Source organism: Bos indicus, chromosome 17, assembly GCF_029378745.1.
Source record: "Bos indicus isolate NIAB-ARS_2022 breed Sahiwal x Tharparkar chromosome 17, NIAB-ARS_B.indTharparkar_mat_pri_1.0, whole genome shotgun sequence".
Lineage (NCBI taxonomy): Eukaryota > Metazoa > Chordata > Mammalia > Artiodactyla > Bovidae > Bos > Bos indicus.
The window spans coordinates 51,867,137-51,887,669 of NC_091776.1; the positions used below are offsets into that span (position 1 = coordinate 51,867,137).

The window sequence follows — 20,533 nt, forward strand, 5'->3', positions numbered from 1 at the left end:
GTGAAGTTGCTCAGTCGTGTCTGACTCTTAGCGACCCCATGGACTGCAGCCTACCAGGCTCCTCCGTCCATGGGATTTTCCAGGCAAGAATACTGGAGTGGGGTGCCATTGCCTTCTGAGACCTAATTTTAAAAGAAGATATATATATATAGAGAGAGAGAGAGAAAGAGAGAGAGAGAGAGGAGACTTCCCTGGTGGTGCAGTGGTTAAAACTTTGACTTTCAAGGGGGTTCAATCTCTGGTCAGGGAAGGAGGATCCCACATGCCTCATGGCCAAAATACCAAAACATAAAATAGAAGCAATATTGTAACAAATTCAATCAAGACTTTAAACATCAAAAAATCTTAATTAAAGAAAAAGAATCTATAAAACAGGCATTATCCATCTTAGACATGATAATAGTAAAATCAGAACTTTTTCACATGGTTTTCAGCTCAAAATGCAGTGTAGAATAAAGATTCCATATGGTGAGAAATTCTGTTGCTGATGTTCACTCACAAACCACAGGTTTTCAGACTTTCCCTGGTCCAGTGGTTAAGACTCCATGCTCGCAATGCAGGGGGCCTTGGGTCGATCCCTGGTGAGGGAATTGGATCCCACATACCACAACCAAGACCCAGTGCAACCAAGAAACAAACAAATAAATATTAATTTTTTAAAATCCCCTCAAAGTGTGGCTTAGAGCCACTTAGCAGGAGGGCCCATTACTCAGGCTGACCTGACATTCTCTGAGCCCAACCCCGAGATGAGCTTGTCGGCCGCGATCAGCCGTCTCTCCATGATCTCGGCTTCCTCTTGCAGCTTCTGCTTCTCCAGTATGGCCGCCTCATATTTGGCCCCCAGAGCTTCCAGTTCCCTCTGGATCGCTGCCAGCTCATTCTGGATCTTCTCCAGCTCACGTTTGGTAAGGTAAAAATTCCGCTCCAGCCTGGCCACCTAAGTGAAGACAATTTCCAAAACAGTAGGCAAAAGGACAGTTGTGAGGTGGGGATAAGACAGTCTCACACCTGGCTTATGTCCACCTGCATTTTTTTTTTTTTTTTTTTTTGCCGCTCCATGCAGCTTGTGGGTTCTTAGTTCCCTGACCAGGAACTGAACCCAGGCCCACAGCAGTGAAAGCACTGAGTCTTAACCACTAAACTGCCAGGGAATTCCTCCACCTGCATTTCTATCATTGTCCCTATCCTCTGGGGCCACCCATAGCAAGGCACGTGGCTTCTCCTCTTAGGAACCTTTTCAATGGTTTAATGCAAAATCTCACATTGCATTAGAAAAAAGATGTCCTGTACTGAGTTAGCAGACAACTTAATTTTCATGTGAATTAAGGTCCCAGTAAGAGGACCCTGTGAATCTAAGTCCAAAACTCAAAAAAAAGTCATTGAAGATTGTGTGTGTGTTTGTGTGTGTGTGTTTGTGTGTGTGTGTGTTCAGTAACATCAATCGTATCCAACTCTTTTGTGACCCCAGTGGACTGTAGCCCACCAGGCTCCTCTGTCTGTGGGATTTTTCCCATCAAGAATACTGGAGTGGGTTGCCATTTCCTCCTCCAGGGCATCTTCCTGACTCAGGGATCAAAGCTTCATCTCCGGCGTCTCCTGCATTGCAGGCGAATTCTTTACCACTGAGCCACCAGTGAAGCCCTGCATGGAAGATACTACCAGTTCTATTACGGCTTCTAAGTTTTCCGAGTGACAAAATCCTGAGTTAAAATGCAATGTCAAAATATGTCTCAGGCATTCCCTGGTGGTTCCGTGGTTAAGAATCCACCTTCCAATGCAGGGGACATGGGTTCGATCCCTGGTAGGGTAACTAAGATCCCACATGCCTTGGGGCAACTAAGCTGGAGTGCTGCCTTTACTGAGCCACAATCCGAGAAAAACCTGCATGCCACAACTAAGATCCTACACAGCCAAAAATAAATAAATACAAACACGTCTCAAAAAGGAATCAACCTTATCCAATTCTCTTTGTGTCGTGTCTTCTGTATGTTACTTTGACCCAGTGGTTCTCAACAGGGACTCATTTTGCCTCCCCCAAGGGACACATGGCAATGTCTGGAGACACTTCTGGTTGTTGAAACTTGGGGGCATCTAGTGGGTAGGGGCCAGGGATGCTGTTCAACATCCTACAATGCCCAGGACAGCTCCACAAAACAAGAAAAGATTCAATCCAAAATGGCAATAGTGCCAAGGATGAGAAACCCTGCCTTAGCCCTCCCTCGAGAATGATTTTCACCCTCTTTTATTCAAAAACCTTTCACAGTGTTATATGGGAGAGGAGTCTGGGGGAGAACGGATACATGTATACGTATGGCTGAATCCCTTCGCTGTCCACCTGAAACTATCACACATTGTTAATCAGCTACACTCCAATATAAAGTTAAAAGTTAAAAAAAATCTTTCAGCCTTTGGCTCTGTCAGTTCACATGACATCTAAATGAGGGCTGTATGTACTTCGGGAAAAATGTTTATGTGGTTTAAAATGAGAACCTTGCCAGAATTTTTCCAGTAAAGCTGTGGACACATTCATTCTGACTGCAAAATGATCTCTTAGCAGAAGTGAGCAGGGCTTACAGATGGGCAGTACCTTGTCTCTTTTGGGTTTGATTTCTTTAAAAACATCACAGTAGCCCATCACAGCTTCAACAAACTTCAGCATCCCCAAGCCTGCCTTGCTCACGGCTTCCATTTCCTCGGTCGTGGTATTGAGAGTCTTCAAGAGGCCTAAAGGTCAAAGACGCAATGATCTCACTGAGCAGTGAGCTTTGTCTCAGGAAAATAAAATGAGAAATAAGCTACCTATGAACAAAGCAAGTGTAACTAGTTCCTTACTCCAGGTAATTCTGTGAGAGGGATTGGAGAGCTCTCCCACAGATAACAGGGGGATCCAACCTTAAATGAGTTCTTTGTGAGTGGCTGTTTAAGATGTGAGTAAGGGGCACAGGTTACTGCCACCCAGGACATCCTATGACACAGGCACTTCTGTGTGACACCCGGAAGGCCCTGGAGACCCAAGGCATCAGTGAGGATTCCCAGCTGGGCACCAAGGTGGCTCAGAGCTGGCAGTTAACTGGGGTTCATTTAACTGTCATCATGGGGGGACCATCACCTCCACCTGCCCCCTCACTCTGGAAGCAAATTCACCTAAATGGAAACCCATCCAAGAATCGGGTAAAGAGAGCCCCTTGGGTTTCTGTAGTTGTTATCCTTCCGGTTTTAATTAGCTTTGTTAGCTAATTAAATGTTAGCTGAAAAAAATGTACTGATGATAAAGTTCTGAATAAGCCATCATGATAAACAGTGACACAATGAGCTTGTATATGCCTGAACGAAGACTAACATCATTCCCACTGGCTAAGCTCTGGGGGTGGATCTGGAGTCAGGCTTAGCAGGAACTGTGTGGCTTCTGTAACTGAAAAGAAGGGAATGGGGTGGGTGGTGCTGGCTCGTCCTCCTCGCCCACCCCTCAGGGACCTGCAGAAGACATCATACAGGCAAGCGGCACAAGCAGAGTAGTCAAAGTTAGACCAGTTCTTTTTTTTTCTCCCCTGAATATCCATTTTGCCTAATTGAGCTGAAATTCACATAACATAAAATGAACCATGTTAAAGTGTATACACGTCAGTGGCATTTAGTAGAGTCACAAGATTCTGCAGGCCTCATCTCCACCTAGTTGCAAGACATTCTCATCATCTCAAAGGGAAACTTCACAGCTATTCAGCAATCACAACCCACTTCCCCTCCCCAGACACTGGCAAGCATTGATCTGCTTTCTGTCCCTATGGATTCACCTATGGATATTTCATATAAATGGAGTTACATGTGACCTTTTGTGCCTGACTTCTTTCACTCGGCATCATGTGTTTGAGGTTCATCTGTGTTGTAGCATAGGGCAGCTAAAACATAAATGAAGCTTACTCTTTTTTATGACCAAATAATATTCCACTGTGTGGATATCTTTGTTCTTGTTATCCATTCATCTGCTGATAGACACGAGGGTTGTCTCCACCTTTCAGCTATTGTCAGTAATGCTGTCAGGGACACTGCACATAAGCTTTTGTTTGAATATGTATTTTCTATTCTTTTGGGTATATACATAGGAGTGAAATGGTTGGGACACATGGTAATTCTATGATTAACCCTCTGAGGAACTGCCCAACTGTTTTCCACAAGATTTTACATTTCTGCCAACAATGTAAAAGGGTTGCAAGCTCTCCACCTCCTCCCCAACACTTGTTGTTTTGTGTGGTTTTGTTTAAATTACACCATCTGAGTGGCTCTGAATGCTACCTCATTGTGGTTTGATGTGCATTTTCCTAGTGACCAGCATTAAGCGTAGCTTCATATGCTTTTTGGCCATCTGTCTATCTCTTTTGGAGAAATGTCTATTCCAGTCCTTTGCCCATTAGACCGATTCTTGGCACCACTGTGCCCATCAGATAAGAAGCACAGAAGACAAGGTAGAGTGGACTCCGGAAGACAGCTGTGTTTCCTGCTAGGGAGAACTAGAGCTGTTGCTGAATTACACATTCATGGGGCATCTGCTGTCACTGCCCATCCAGCCACCACCCTCTGCTTCATGCAACTATGCCGCCATCTTCCTCTAGGAACAATCATTCCCGTTCTTCCATTGGCACAGGCACGGCAACACCATTTGGCCACCACGGGAGGGTGTGCCTGTGACAAGCCCCCTCCTCGCCTCCCTCCCTGCCCCAAAGACTGAACCACCAGATTGAGAACCAGCCTGGCTGTCCCCTCCATCCATCTGTGCTCACCTCTGATGTTCTTAACTTGGCTCTGGGTAATGGAATCAAAGTCGATTTCCATCAGAGACCTGAGGAAGTTGGGGTCGGACATCATGCCCTTGGCGGTTTTCCAGTTGAGTTCTTTGTAGCCTTTCATGATGAGGATGCATTCGCAGACCGTCTGTACCTGCTTTGGGGGCTTAGCAAAGGACCTGGAGGAGAAACAGACACGTATGAGATCGGACGCGGGATGTGGCCAGGATCTGGCCCTAAGGAAGGTTCCAGAAAAAAATGGCTCAACGCAGAACCGTCTCTTGGAGGTAATACTGCATGGAGGAAAAGGGGATCACATCCCAACACCCACTTGGGCTCCTGGGGATGAGCTTTCCCAAGGGCAGGACTCAGTCTCCTCCATCAGGTGCCAGTTCAGGGTCCTAGATTCAGACTGGGCACCAGGAACACAGCAGGGCATCATTCAATGCAAACCCAGGCTGCCCCTGAATCGGCAGGGCAGGGTGGAGCCTGAGAATCTGTGTTTTTAATTACACCCTGGGGTGACTCCTCAGACTCTAAGTGGTAGAGTCATTATTGTCATGATCATCATCAACCTATTTTCCGTTTACCAGATGAAGAAATGGGGCTCCAGTGGTTGGATGGCCTGCCTGTGTCTACACAGCCCGTGGGGTCTGAGGTCCCTGCAGCCTGGGCTCCTTCAGGCTGTGGAAATTGTTATCTGGCTTTGACAAAGCTAGACCATCACTCAGCTGCTCTGACACTTACAGGTCCAGCACCCTCGGCCCTCCAGCGAATGGGAAATCTAAAAGGATCGGGAGGATGCAAGGCAGCATCGGCAGCGTGAAGACCCAAGAAGGAACAAGTGGCACATTGCTGGTACCCAGGGGGCCCCGCTCTGCTGCCTGCTGCCCGGCCGTGTCTCTACATGTCACACGAGGTGTGCAGGCACCAAAGCCGTGGAGAGAGACAGAATCAGAAGGAAAATGATGAAGAAAAAGGAAAGGAAAGGATTTGGAAAATGAAGAGCTCCCCCACCAAGGGCAAGGAGCAGCCTGGGGAGAGGCCAGAAGGCCCCAGAGGAGGGGGGCAGGGAGGGCTGGTGTGGGGGGAGAGAGACAGACACAGAGAAAGAACAATCTGAGCCACACAGCATGTGGAGACTCCAAACCTGGCAACCATGCCCCCACCCCTCCCCGCCCCCACCCACTCACCCTCGCAGCACAGGGACAAGCCAGGGCAGTGCTCCAGCACAAAACCCGACCATTAAAGTAATGGACCTGAGTCACCAGGGAAAGGCTCAATTATGCGGCGTTAGGCGCTTACGACAGCGGGGGATGCTGTCAACTGTTTTTAAAAGGTTCCCTTCGGGGCTGATGAAGACCAGGCCGGGCCACTGCTCTCTGAATAATCCAAGGAGGAGGGGGTCAGTGAGATGTTTTCAGACACAAGTGGGAAAGCGCCTCGGGGCAGCGTCCTGAGCCATTTGGACTGGTCCCAGGTTCTCAGCTTTCTCATCTGTAAAATGGGAAAGCAGAACGGGAAACTTGGAGCCCCCAAAGCCTTTGAGTCTATGAAAGGGAAGCTCTCTGGGGTCAGTTTATGAACCGGTTCCAGGAACCTCGTTTATCTAGAACATGGTGTTGTGGTGCCAGATAACCAAGGAGTTTGCAATAGTAAGATTACCAAACACTGTTTTATGAGTTAGATAAAATGGTATAAAAATAGGGGAAAAAGTAAGATCACAAGTCTGAGAAATGACAGTGTGTCTGATTAATCTGACTCTTTACTTCTACCACAACAGAAACTTAGGGTGGGCTTCCCTGATGGTCCAGTGGTTAAGAATCTGCCTTGTATTGCAAGGGACACCAGTTCGATCCCTGGTCTGGGAAGATCCCCCATGCCTCAGAGCAACTGAGCCCCGGGGCCACAACTACTGAGCCCACGTGCCCTGGAGCCCGCGCTCCACAAGAGAAGCCACTGCAGTGACAAGCCCACACATGACACGAAGAATAGCCCCTGCTCACCGCAACTAGGGAAAGCCCAAGTGCACCAAGGAAGACCCAGCTCAGCCAGGAAATAAATAAATCTTTTTAAAAAAGAAGAAAGAAAGAAACTCAGGGGGAGACAGACAGATAGGCAGATGGAGGTGAAGTCATGCTGCCTTCCCTGGAGGAGAACACCAATTACAAGCTTTATTTTCCACCTCCCTTCACTCTACCCCAGACACTGTCTTTGCTTTTCCCTCAAGCCACACTCCTTTCAGCCCCCTCTAGCCTCCATCCCATGTCCCATTTAAATATCACTTCCTGGGGTTCACCTTCCCTGACTACTCACCCCCCAGACTAGATCGGGCCCCCCATTATCCAGTCATAGCAACCCACACCCTGCCTCCCTGACCTCTTCCTGGGTAATTTTATTGCTCATGCGATTCCCATGTGCATACTCGTGCCTCCCCAGACTGTGGGTTCCATGTGGTAAAGACTCCCAGGCTGGCTCACTGTCTCTCAGCCCCCATGCCAGCACAGGGTGGGCAGGCAGTAGGCACCTGATGGTACTGAATGAAGAAAAGGAAGAAAAGCAAAGTCGCAGGCCAGTAACAAAGGGAACCTTTTATACTCCGGAGAAACATCCACTACTAATCTTCATTACTCCTAATCTCCCTGCCTTAACATTTAATGATTTCTGCAAAGGGGATTGAGCATTATAGAGAGGAAGTGCTATTTAAAGAATTAAAGGATTAGGGAATCGTCAAGACCTAAGTGCTGGCTCATCACCCTTAACATCTAAATGGCCTAAACAAAGCCAGATTGTAGTCATCTGGATCCCAACCTATTAAATCCCAGGAAAAAATCCCAAAGAGATCAAAGATTTAAAGGTCAACAATTAAACTATGAAAGTATAGCATGAAACCACGGGGAGATTACTTTACAATCTTCCAGTTGCAAGGCCTTTTAAATATGAGGTCATAGCAAAAAGCCACAAAATAAAATATCGCCAAAATCTACCTCATAAAAATAAAAATTTACACACAGCAAACACACACACACACACAAACCACCTAAACAAAGTCGAATGGCTGAGACGCGCCTGGTGGTCCAGTGGTTAAGACTTCGCCTTCCAATGCAGGAGGTGGGGATGTGACCCCTAGTCAGGGAGCTTAGAGCCTACACGCCTCTTGGCCAAGAAACCAAAACAGAAAACAGAAGCAATATTGTAACGAACTCCATAAAGACGTTAAAAATGATCCACATCAAACACAATTTTGTTTTTAAAGTCAACTGGCTGATGACAAACTGGGAAAATTATTCGCAACTCACACCACACATAAAAAGCTAATCTCACTATTAATATAAAAAGCCCCTGGAAAGGCTAAGGGAAGCAAAGAAAAAAAAAGCAACAGCAACAAAAACAATTCAACAACGGGCAAAGCACATAAAGCGTTCACAGAAAACGAACTACACAGACTCTTACACACATTTTTCACCTATTAAAAAAAAGGCAACTTCTCTCATCATAAGGGAGATGCACATTAGAACTAGACAAGAATCATTGTTCATCTATAAATAACCAAAAATCCAAATGCTTAGTAGTGCCCTCTGTTGGTGAGGCCATGAAAAAGCAGGCACTCACATGTACTGCCAGAGGGAGTACAAATTGGTTCCACAACTGTGGAGCGCATTAAGCAACAACATGGGGTCGCACACAGTCGGACAAGACTGAAGTGACTTAGCAGCAGCAGCAGCATAGACATAAACCCGGAGGAGGGAATGGCAACCCACTCCAGTATTCTTGTCTGGGATAATCCCATGGACACAGGAGCCTGGAGGGCTACAGTTCATGGGGTTGCAAAGAGTTGGATATGATTGAGCGACTGAGCATGCACTCATAGACAAAAACACACACAACTTTGCACCCAGCAATTCCACCTCTGAAAATGTATTCTTCCAGTGGACTTGGGCATAGTGAAGTAAGCATTATTCTTTGCCTCATTGTTTGGAAAGGCAAAATAAACTGGAAATAAGGTAAAAATGCATAAATTGGGCTGATTAAATGAACGATAGTACAGCCATCCACGGAGAAGGCAATGGCACTCCACTCCAGTACTCTTGCCTGGAAAATCCCATGGACCGAGGAGCCTGGTGGGCTGCAGTCCATGGGGTCTCGAAGAGTCGGACACGACTGAGTGACTTCACTTTCACTTCTCACTTTCCTGCACTGGAGAAGGAAATGGCAACCCACTCCAGTGTTCTTGCCTGGAGAATCCCAGGGACGGGGGAGCCTGGTGGGCTGCCGTCTATGGGGTCACACAGAGTCAGACACAACTGAAGCAACTTAGCAGCAGCAGCAGCAACAGCCATCCAAGGGTATGTGATGGGTTGCTGTTAAGTAATGAGAAGGTTCTCATACATCAACATGCAAAATATCTTCAAAGTGTCTTGTTAATGGAAAAAGCCAAGATGCAGAAAATGATGTGTATTACCAATTATATTTTAAAAGGAAAGAAAAGAGAATATGGTATCCCTTGTTCTACAACCCTTAGAGCCCAAAATCAGGGACTGAAGAGACACTGGCACATCTGGTTGCCTTGAGCATGTGCAAAAACTCTCTGGATGGGACTTCCCTAGCGGTCCTGTTGGCTAGGGTTCCAAGCTTCCACTGCAAGGGGCATAGGTCCAATCCCTGGTCAGGGAACTAAGATCCTGCATGTCATGGGATGTGGCCAAGAAAAAAAAACAAACACGTCTCTGGATGGATATATGGGAAATGTATATGAGATATACATAATCATACCATGGTTCTCTGTCCTGTAGGGGGAGGGGAACTAGGCTGATGAGGAGCAGGTCAGAGGGGGCTTTTCATGGCATGTCATTTTGATGTTGGAACCAGGACCTAGCTGATGTATACGTGGCACTGACCCCATGCTCAACCCAGTTCTGAGAGAGCCTTACATAATAGCTCCTTGGACCCTCATACCCACCCTGAACTTCAGGGCTTTCCTGATAGCTTAGTTGGTAAAGAATCCGCCTGCAATGCAGAAGACCCCAGTTCGATTCCTAGGTCAGGCAGATCCCCTGGAGAAGGGGTAGGCTACACACTTCAGTATTCTTGGGCTTCCCTTGTGGCTCATCTGATAAAGAATCTGCCCACAATGTGGGAGACCTGGGTTCGACCCCTGGTTTGGGAAGATCTCCTGGAGAAGGGAAAGGCTGCTGCTGCTGCTGCTAAGTCGCTTCAGTCATATCCGACTCTGTGCGACCCCATAGACGGTAGCCCACCAGGCTCCCCCGTCCCTGGGATTCTCCAGGCAAGAACACTGGAGTGGGTTGCCATTTCATTCTCCAATGCATGAAAGTGAGAAGTGAAAGTGAAGTCGCTCAGTCGTGTCCGACTGTTTGCGACCCCATGGACTGCAGCCCACCAGGCTCCTCCATCCATGGGATTTTCCAGGCAAGAGTACTGGAGTGGAGTGCCAGTGCCTTCTTTGAGGGAAAGGCTACCCACTCCAGAATTCTGGCCTGGAAGTTGCAGAGTTGGACATGACTGAGCGACTTTCCCTTTCATCCACCCTGAGGCTGTGGGGACAGTGATTATCATCTGCATTTTACAAATAAGGAAACTCCAGCACAGAGAGGCTAGGTGACTTGCCAAAGGTCACACAGCTGGGAAGAAGCAAAGCCATGCGTGAACATATCACCTGTTCCAATAACTACATTACTCCTTTTAGGCCATAGGCTGCTTTTACTATCTCAGGGTGATACAGGCACCCCGTCTAACCACAGGGGACACATACCAAGCTCTCCATGTGGTACCATGGAAACCCCTTCTCACCAGCCCCTTGGATTGTTGAGAGGATTCACAGCCTTCTCCTCCCAGATAAATCCCCCTCAAAGATCCTTCCCAACTCTGTTCTCAGAATGTTTTTATGCTGCTCACCTGAGTTGTTGTTGTTGTTGATGTTTAGTTGCTGAGTTGTATCCAACTCTTTGTGACCCCATGGACTATAGTCCCCCAGGCTCCTCTGTCCATGGGATTTCCCAGGCAAGAATACTGGAGTGGGTCGCCATTTTCTTCTCCAGGGGATCTCCCTAACTCAGGCATCAAACCTGTCTCCTGCATTGGGAGGCAGATTCTTTCCATCTGAGCCACCGGGCAGAGCAGAGCCTCAAGTCCATATAACCAGTGGTTGGATGTTTCCCTTGAAAATGCACATATTCTTAGTCTCTCTCACAACTCAGTCTAAACTTCCAACACATGCTATTGCAGTTTTAAAGCAGCCATCCTGGAGCTTCCTAGGTGGCTCAGTGGTTAAAGAATCCATCTGCTGATACAGGAGTTGTGGGTCCAATCCCTGGTCCAGGAAGATCCCACATGTCACTGAGGAACTAAGCCCATGCACCACAACTATTGAGCCTGTGCTCTAGAGACCAGGAGCTTCAACTGCTGAGCCCATGTGTCGCAACTACTGAAGCCTGCTTGCCCTACAGTCCGTGCTTTGCAACAAGAGAAGCCATGGCAATAAGAAGCCTGCACACCACAGCTAGAGAGTGGCCCCCACTTGCCACAAATAGAGAAAGCCCATGTGCAGCAACAAAGACCCAGCATAGCCAAAACTAAATAAACAGAATTATAAAACATCCATCCATATACCTTTGTTGCAATCACACTGCAAACCTCTGAAATCAGGATCTCTTGCTAACAGCAGGAGCATCTCCAGATGACCCCACCCCTCTGCCCAGGAGTCACTTGGGCTTCCTGCTCTGGAATGAGCTGAATGTTCTGTTTGAATCCACGTGTTTCACATGGACTGTAGCCTGCCAGGCTCCTCTCTCTGTTCATGGGATTTTCCAGGCAAGAGCCAACAACCAGAGCACAGCCTTGGACAAGGGCCGCCACGTGGCCCTTAGGAAAAGAGGAACTCAGAGAAGCAGCACCATCCCACCAGGCATACGAAACACAGGTCAGCTTCCAGCCTGGAAACAGGAGTCTCGCTCACCGATCGTGCAGCCAGAAGGACAACGCCTCTTCTGAAAATGAGGACATGATGTGAGCAAGGAGAGGAGAGAGCCGAGGCTCCTAACACAGGGACACATGAGCGGGACCACGCAGCACAAAGACAGGGAATGGGGTGGGGCAGGCAGGACGCTGTTTCTTCCTGGCTTCACTGGCACTGCCAAACTTACCACTGAGATCCACTAACGGTACCCTAAGGACAGTGCCCCATGGTGGGAAGGAAGAAAACGCCATACCAGGCCCTCCTTCTGGACAGCAAATGAGCCCTCTGGCTGCAGGGGTTGGAGTCATTTGACACACTGCTTTGCAGAATGGCTGGGGGCCACAATACAGACTTACTCTCCTGGGAATTCCCTGGCAGTCCAGTGGTTAACGTTTGGCGCTCTCACTGCCCGGGCCTAGGTTCAATCCCTGATCGGGAAGCTAAGATCCTACAAGCCACACAAGTGCAGCCAAAAAAAAACCACCCTCCCCACCTCTAAAAGTCCATCATGTGTCTAGAATTGGATGAGGGTATCTCCCATCTGCTCTCAGCCTTTGGCATACCTGGCCCGCATCCAGGGCCCTGCCTCTCTCAGGACAGACACCCAGTCATGTTCTCCTAAAGAGGACTGATTTACAAGGCTCCACCTCTCCCACCAGCCCCTTCTGGAACCCAATCTACTTCTATGAGTGGCCAGGGTTCAAGGCCAGTGGGCTGGGCTACCTCCTGACTGGGGCAAGTCAGCTCACCTCTCTGGGTTTGAGGACCCTCATCTGGAAATGAAGACAATGACAGTCCCCACCATGGAAAGTGGGCGGCACAGAAATGCCGAACCGCCATGATTATGTCATAGGTGCTGTCAGGGGTGACGCTGGTGGCCAAGCACACTTGGGGATGGCCAGCCGTCACCTGATCTCGGTCACATCCGACTTGTCCAGCTTCTGCAGCTCCAGCTTGGCAGCCTCCAGGATGGGCATGACCTCAGCCAGGGCAGTCTCAGCCTCTGTCTTCTCCACCGCGATAATCTTGTTCTGCTCCTCTATCTCCATGGCTTTTTCCTCTGCCAGCTTCTTCTTTTCCTCCGCTGTTGGGGGAGAGGGAGGGGAATGAAGCCATCGAAGGCGGGGAGGATGGACCACTGCTCCTGAGCCAAGGCGACACAGCCCTCAAAGGTGGGCACTGGGACCTCCCCAGGTCCCAGTGTGTAGGAATTGGCCTGCTAATGCAGGGGACACAGGTTCGGTCCCTGGTCCAGAACTAAGATCCCTGTGCTTCCACAGAGCAACTAAACCCGTGCACCCAACTTCTGAAGCCCTCGTGCCCAGAGCTTGTGCTCCACAAGAGAAGCCACCACCATGAGAAGTCTGCACACCGCGACTAAGAGTAGCTCACACCTGCTGCAGCTAGAGAAAGCTCGCCTGCAGCAACAAAGATCTAGTGCAACCAAAAATAAATTCAAAAAATAATTTTTAAAAAAAATGGGCACTGGGAGGAGGGGGTCAAATGAGCTTTGGCCAATATGGCAGCCTTGGGTGTTCCCAGTGGGACCATGTCCTCATGGTCCCTGGGGTCCCTAACACCAGGACAGCTGCTGCAACCTTGACCCTCCCTGACTAGCCCGCCTATACCTCCCGCCCACTCCATCCCATGAGACAACCCCAACCCTGCTTGGCCGCTGTTCGCTGAGGACACCAGGGCTGCCCTTGAAGTTCTTCTGGCTTACTGAGATCTCTCTGCCTCTTCATCAGCTTTTCCTACGTTCATTCAGTCAGTCAGTTCAGTCGCTTAGTTATGTCCAACTCTTTGTGACCCCGTGGACTGCAGCATGCCAGGCCTCCCTGTCCATCACCAACTCCCAGAGTTTACCCAAACTCATGTCCATTGAGTCGGTGATGCCATCCAACCATCTCATCCTGTGTCATCCCCTTCTCCTCCCCCCTTCAATCTTGCCCAGCATCAGGATCTTTTCAAATGAGTCAGCTCTTCATATCAGGTGGCCAAAGTATCAGAGTTTCAGCTTCAACATCAGTCCTTCCAATGAACACCCAGGGCTGGCCTCCTTTAGGTTGGACTGGTTGGATCTACTTGCAGTCCAAGGGACTCTCAAGAGTCTTCTCCAACACCACAGTTCAAAAGCATCAATTGTTCGGCGCTCAGCTTTCTTTACAGTCCAACTCTCACATCCATACATGACCACTGGAAAAACCATAGCCTTGACTAGTTGGACCTTTGTTGGCAAAGTAATGTCTCTGCTGTCTAGGTTGGTCATAACTTTCCTTCCAAGGAGTAAGTGTCTTTTCATTTCGTGGCTGCAGTCACCATCTGCAGTGATTTTGGAACCCAAAGAAATAAAGCCTGCCACTGTTTTCACTGTTTCCCCATCTATTTGCCATGAAGTGATGGGACCAGATGCCATGATCTTAGTTTTCTGAATGTTGAGTTTTAAGCCAAACTTTTCACTCTTCTCTTTCACTTTCATCAAGAGGCTCTTTAGTTCTTTCTTCTTCACTTTCTGCCATAAGGGTGGTATCATCTACATATCTGAGGTTACTGATATTTCTCCCGGCAATCTTGATTCCAGCTTGTATTTCTTCCAGCCCAGCGTTTCTCATGATGTACTCTGCATACAAGTTAAATAAGCAGGGTGACAATATACAGCCTTGACGGACTCCTTTTCCTCTTTGGAACCAGTCTGTTGTTCCATGTCCAGTTCTAACTGTGGCTTCCTGACCTGCATACAAATTTCTCAAGAGGCAGGTCAGGTGGTCTGGTATTCCCATCTCTTTCAGAATTTTCCAGTTTATTGTGATCCACACAGTCAAAGGCTTTGGCATAGTCAATAAAGAAGAAATAGATGTTTTTCTGGAATTCTCTTGCTCTTTCAATGATCCAGCAGATGTTGGCAATTCGATCTCTGGTTCCTCTGCCTTCTCTAAAATCAGCTTGAACATCTGGAAGTTCACAGTTCACGTATTGTTGAAGCCTGGGTTGGAGAATTTTGAGCATTACTTTACTAGCGTGTGAGATGAATGCAACTGTGCGGTAGTTTGAGCATTCTTTGGCATTGCCTTTCTTTGGGATTGGAATGAAAACTGACCTTTTCCAGTCCTGTGGCCACTGCTGAGTTTTCCAAATTTGCTGGCATATTGAGTGCAGCACTTTCACAGCATCATCTTCTAGGATTTGAAATAGCTCAACTGGAATTCCATCACCTCCACTAGCTTTGTTTGTAGTGATGCTTCCTAAGGCCCACATGACTTCCCATTCCAGGATGTCTAGCTCCACGTGAGTGATCACACCATCGTGATTATCTGGGTCAGGAAGTTCTTTTTTGTATAGTTCTTCTGTGTATTCTTGCCACCTCTTCTTAATATCTTCTGCTTCTGTTATGTCCATACCATTTCTGTCCTTTATTGAGCCCATCTTTGCATGAAATGTTGCCTTGGTATCTCTAATTTTCTTGAAGAAATCTCTAGTCTTTCACATTCTATTGTTTTCCTCTATACGTTCATTCAGCCCAGCCCAAAAGTCACCCTCCCCCCAGGTCACTCTCAGTTTCATCACTCTATTTGCTTTATTTTATCTTAGTTTATTTGTGACACTAACCGCAATCTGAAATTTCATCTGATTCTTGGCTCATGAATGGGCTCCACTCACTAGAATGTAACCTTTCCAGGGGCTGTGACCCCACATTTAGAACAAAGCTTGGCATGGAGTAGGTGTACCAGCTTCATTAGTGCCCCCACCAAAATCCATGCCACTCAGAACCACAGAATATCACCTTATTTGGAAAGAGAGTCTTTGTAGATATAATTAGTTAACACAAGGTCATACTGGGTTAGGGTAGATCCTAAATCCAACAACTGTGTCCTTATAAGAAGCCATGTGAGGACATGGAGACGCAGTGGGAGAACGTCATGTGATGGAGGCAGAAGCTGGAGGAATGCGTCCAGAAGCCAAAGAACACTCAGGACTTCTGGCCACTGCTACAAGCTGGAAGAGGCCAGGAAGGGTCCTCTCCGGAGCCTTTGGAGGGAGCAGGGTCCTGCCAAGACCTTCATTTCAGACTTCTATCCTCCAAAGCAGTGAGAATACATAAATGTCTCTGTTTTAAAGCACCCACTTTGAGACTTTCATGGTGGTCCAGCGGTTCAGAGTCTGCCTTCCAATGCAGGGGATGTGGGTTTGATCCCTGGTCAGGGAACTAAGATCCTACACATTGCAGGGCAGCTAGGCCCACGAACCACAACTGGAGAAAGCCTGTGTGCCATAGTGAAGACCCAGTGCAGCCAAAAAATAAGAATAAAAAAAATAAATCTTCAAAAAAAAAAATAGTAATGGGTAGGTCAAAACATGCCAGTTCCTACAAGTAGCTTCCCAGGGCTGTCATGCAATGGAGCCCTGTCCTGTCTGGGGTTTTTTGGTGGGAAGGGGGCAGTCCAGATCTCCAGAGCTGGCCCCACACTTGCCTATGGCTGTATTTGTGGCGATCTCCTCCAGTAGGGCCTCGCAAGCAGCCGACTTCTCTGCCAGCACGATCTTCTGCTCGGCCAGCTTCTGGTTCAGCTCATCCAGCTGGATGGTGGCCTCCTTCAGCTTGTCCAGGCCTCCCTCCAGACGCTTGCACTGAGCTGAGGAAAGGGAACACAGGTATTCAGCCTTGAGGGGGCTCTGTTCTCAACCCACCCAACTACACGCAATGCAGTGAGATTCACCCAACTTGGGCTCACAGGAAAAAAATAAAAAATAAAATAAAATCATCTTCATGAGATGTCAAGCATCTCTCAGCACCTCCATTGCCTTTTTGGTTTGGGGGTGGCATCTCTGAATGGCAACCCACTCCAGGATTCTTGCCTGGAGAATGCCATGGACAGAGGAGCCTGGTGGACCACAGTCCTTGGGGTTGCAAAACAGTTAGACGTGACTGAGCGACTAACACTTTGACTTCCAAAATGAATATACTTCTGAAAACAGTGCTTCATTTGACCAACAGCCAGAACCAGAGAATTTTTAAAAAAGTTTTCCAACAGAGAAATGCTTGTTCTCATTAAACGGTATCTCTGATGGAATGCAAATTTAGAGCTTAGAGTGCATGGCCCAACACAGAAAAACAAAAATAAATGCATGCCAGGGCTTTGCCCACCCACACACATCCTTTTGAGGTGCAAAATCCAAAATGTGCTTTTCGGCTTTGCCTCAGTCCCAAGTATCGTCGATCTTGCTAAGAAAACATCTGCTTAAGGAAAACATCAGCACTGGGATCCTTACTTGTAAGGAATAACAATCTCTACGAATCGTTCCGTCCCCCTCCCAAGTCTTACCTATATTATACTGAGTTTTCTCATCCAGTAATTTTGAATACGTGTTAATAAAATCCAGGTAGTTCTTCGGAGTCACATAGTTGCAGCGCCTCAGTTTCTGTAGGAATTGTTTGCTGAATTCACCCACGGATTCGTGGACCAAAACAACATGTTCTACCAGATCTTCTATATTTTCTGCCGGGATCATCTGATTAGTTCCTGAACAGGAAGGAATGGAAAAGGGTGGTTCGTAAAGAAAGAGACAAGCAGTTCCTCAAAGAGTTAAACACGGAATTCCCATGTGACCCAACAATTCCGCTCCTAAGCACATTCCCAACGAGGTGAAAGACAGACACAGGCAGACTTTTGTATGTCAGTGTTCATAGCAGCACTAGTCACAGCAGCCAGAAGTGTCTGCCAACAGATGGGCGGACACACAAAATACGGCCTGTCCACAAATGGAGTATTACTCAGCCTTAAAGAAGGAAATTCTGATACGTGCAGCAACATGGATAAACCTGGAAAACATGCAAAGTAAAAGAAGCCAGCCATAAAAGGACACATGAGACATCTAGAACTGTCAAATTAGTGGCAGAAAGTAAATTAGAGGCTCCGGGGTGGAGGGTGGGGCAGGGGGCGGGAGAACAGGGACTGAGTGTTTAATGGGGACAGAGCTTCCATTTTAAAGATGAAAAAGGTTCTGGAGATGGACGGTGATATGAATTGCACAACATTGTATTAAAAAGTATAACAGTGCACACTTAACAATGGTTTAAAATAGTTAAAATGGCAAATTTTGCATATTTTTTTACCACAATAAAATACAGTATAAAAATGCTTTAACAAAAAAGAGAAAAGCAGTTATCACTTGTCAGTGGCTTTTCTGGTTTTTCAAACCAGTCAATCCTAAAGGAGATCAGTCCTGAATATTCATTAGAAGGACTGATGCTAAAGCTGAAACTCCAATACTTTGGCCACCTGATGCAAAAAACTATCTCATTGGAAAAGACCCTGATGCTGGGAAAGATTGAAGGCAGGAGGAGAAGGGGACAACAGAGAATGAGATGGTTGGATGGCATCACCGACTCAATGGACATGAGTTTGGGTAAACTCCAGGAGTTGATGATGGATAGGGAGGCCTGGCATGCTGCAGTCCATGGGGTTGCAAAGAGTTGGACACGACTGAGTGACTGAACTGAAATGACTGATACCCTGGCAATTTCTCCAAGAACACAGAAAGCCAATGTTCTTTCCCTACATAGGAAGGTCTGTCTTGCTAAAGGCTAACACAGTGTTGGGAGAGATGCTTGAGATTCCAGGAAAGAAATTTACCCAGTGCCCTGCTATTTTCCCTGCACCCAACACGTATTTGGCACGAGGTAGATCTTCCTATGGGGTCTCCCAGGTGGTGCCAGTGGTAAAGAACCCACCTGCCAATGCAGGAGACATACGAGATGCAGGTATGATCCCCGGGTTGGAAAGATTCCTTGGAGGAAGGCATGGCACCCCACTCCAGTATTCTTTCCAGGAGAATCCCATAGACAGGGGAGCCTAGGGCATCACAAAGAGTCAGACATGACTGAGAATCTGAGCTCAGGCCTTCCTATATGTCTGCTGAAAACTTAATAATCACTTCCAGTACCAAAACCACATCAACTTGAATTATCTCACAGATTGCAAAATATTTTCACCTCAAAAATAAAGGAAGGAAGTATGACCAAAAGTAGGCATTCATCCAGATTCTGCATATTTGATCTTGAATTATACCAGGGGTCAACAAACCACAGTCCACGGGCAAATTTTACAGCATGCATGAAAAGCTTTGCCTCACAAATATCTATACTTATTGGGCACAGTCATCCCAATTCCAGGAATATATCCTAAGAGAAAAATTCTAAGTAAATTCCATGCACCATTATTTATGATGCTTAACCACTGAATACTGAAAGCAGCTAAGTACTAATGCACAGACATGGCTAAAAAGCCTATGAAAGCCAAAGTGAAAAGACAGTGAAAGCGTCAGTCACTCAGTTGTGTCCGACTCTTTATGAAACCCCATGGACTGTAGCCCGCCAGGCTCCTCTATCCATGGCAAGAATACTGGAGTAGGTTGCCCTGCCCTCCTTCAGGGAATCTTCCTGACCCAGGGTCGAACCTGAGTCTCCTGCATTGCAGGCAGATTCTTAACTGTCTGAGCCACACGGGAAGTCCAATGAAAGCTAAGGCACATCTATATCAGAGCTGGCAACTGCAGCCCCCAGGACATCTGGCCCACTGCCCATTTTTGTAAATAAAGTTTTACTGGCACACAGCCATGCCCATTGACTTACATATTGTCTATGGCCACTTTCATGATGCAATGGTGAAACTGAGCAGTTGCAACAGAGACCATATGACCCACAATGCCAAAAATATTTATCATCTAGTCATTCTCCAGGTATTCTTGCCTAGGGAATCCCAGGGACAGAGGAGCCTGGTGGGCTGCCGTCTATGGGGTCGCACAGAGTTGGACACAACCGAGCGACTTCATAGCAGCAGCATTTACAGAAAAAGTTTGCTGATCTTGGAGTTATATCATCAGAAAAGAGTCATATTCTTTTAGCCCCCTTCTCCAAAAAACTGCAATCTGTCTGTAAAGTGGGACTAGTTATTTATTGGATATGTATTTATAAGGCTAAAGCTATTCACAAGGTCACCCAGTGTCATAAAGCTGTTCAACTTAGGTCCATATAAAAGTTTTTCCCTAAGGATGAATTAACTGGCTTAAGGGCTTCCCTGGTGGTTCAGATGGTAAAGAATCTGCCTGCAATGCAGGAAACGTGGGTTTGATCCCTGGGTCGGAAAGATCCCCTGGAGAAGGGAATGGCAACCCACTCCAGTATTCTTGCCTGGAGACGTGGACAGAGGAGCCTGGCAGGCTACAACGCACAGGGCCACGAAGAGTCAGACCAGCTAAGTGACTAACACTTTCTTATTCTGAAGATTACCATTAATAACCAAGGCCTTAGGGAGTTGAAAATTCCACACTGATGGGTAATCAGTTTACCAAAAGATTTTTCAGACATCCTTGGGGTCAGCACACATTTTCTCTAAACAACCATGAGAACCAACTGTATAGCTCAGGGAACTCTACTCAGTGCTCTGTGGTGACCTAAATGGGAAGGAAATCCAAAAAAGAGAAGATATATGTATATGTATAGCTGATTCACTTTGCTCTACAGTAGAAACTAATACACACTGTAAAGCAACTATACTACAATAAAAAAAAATTTTTTTAAGAACCAAATAGTAAATTTTTAGGCTGTGTGGGCCATACAGTCTCTGTGTCAATTACTCAACTTTGTGGTTGTAGCATAAAAGCAGCCATAGACATTATGTTTATTATGTGTTTCAATAAAACTTCATTTACTAAGACAAGCAAGGGGCTGAATTTGGCCTGCAGACCATGGTTTGCTGACCCTTACTTTCTATGATATCTA

The 20,533-nt window shown here is 47.0% G+C and overlaps 1 protein-coding gene across 2 annotated transcripts in view; it reads right to left on the bottom strand.

Annotated features, from left to right (window-relative positions):
* Positions 1-20,533, bottom strand: part of DNAH10 (dynein axonemal heavy chain 10) — a 158,453-nt gene that overhangs the window by 27,605 nt on the left and 110,315 nt on the right. For both annotated transcript variants that reach the window (XM_019978021.2, XM_070769393.1), the window contains exons 55-60: positions 17,076-17,273; positions 16,224-16,385; positions 12,664-12,838; positions 4,776-4,957; positions 2,588-2,724; positions 720-937 (exon numbers count right to left, since the gene is read on the bottom strand). In XM_019978021.2, the coding sequence (XP_019833580.2) occupies positions 720-937; positions 2,588-2,724; positions 4,776-4,957; positions 12,664-12,838; positions 16,224-16,385; positions 17,076-17,273 (1,072 nt within the window). The remainder of the gene's footprint in view (positions 1-719; positions 938-2,587; positions 2,725-4,775; positions 4,958-12,663; positions 12,839-16,223; positions 16,386-17,075; positions 17,274-20,533) is intronic.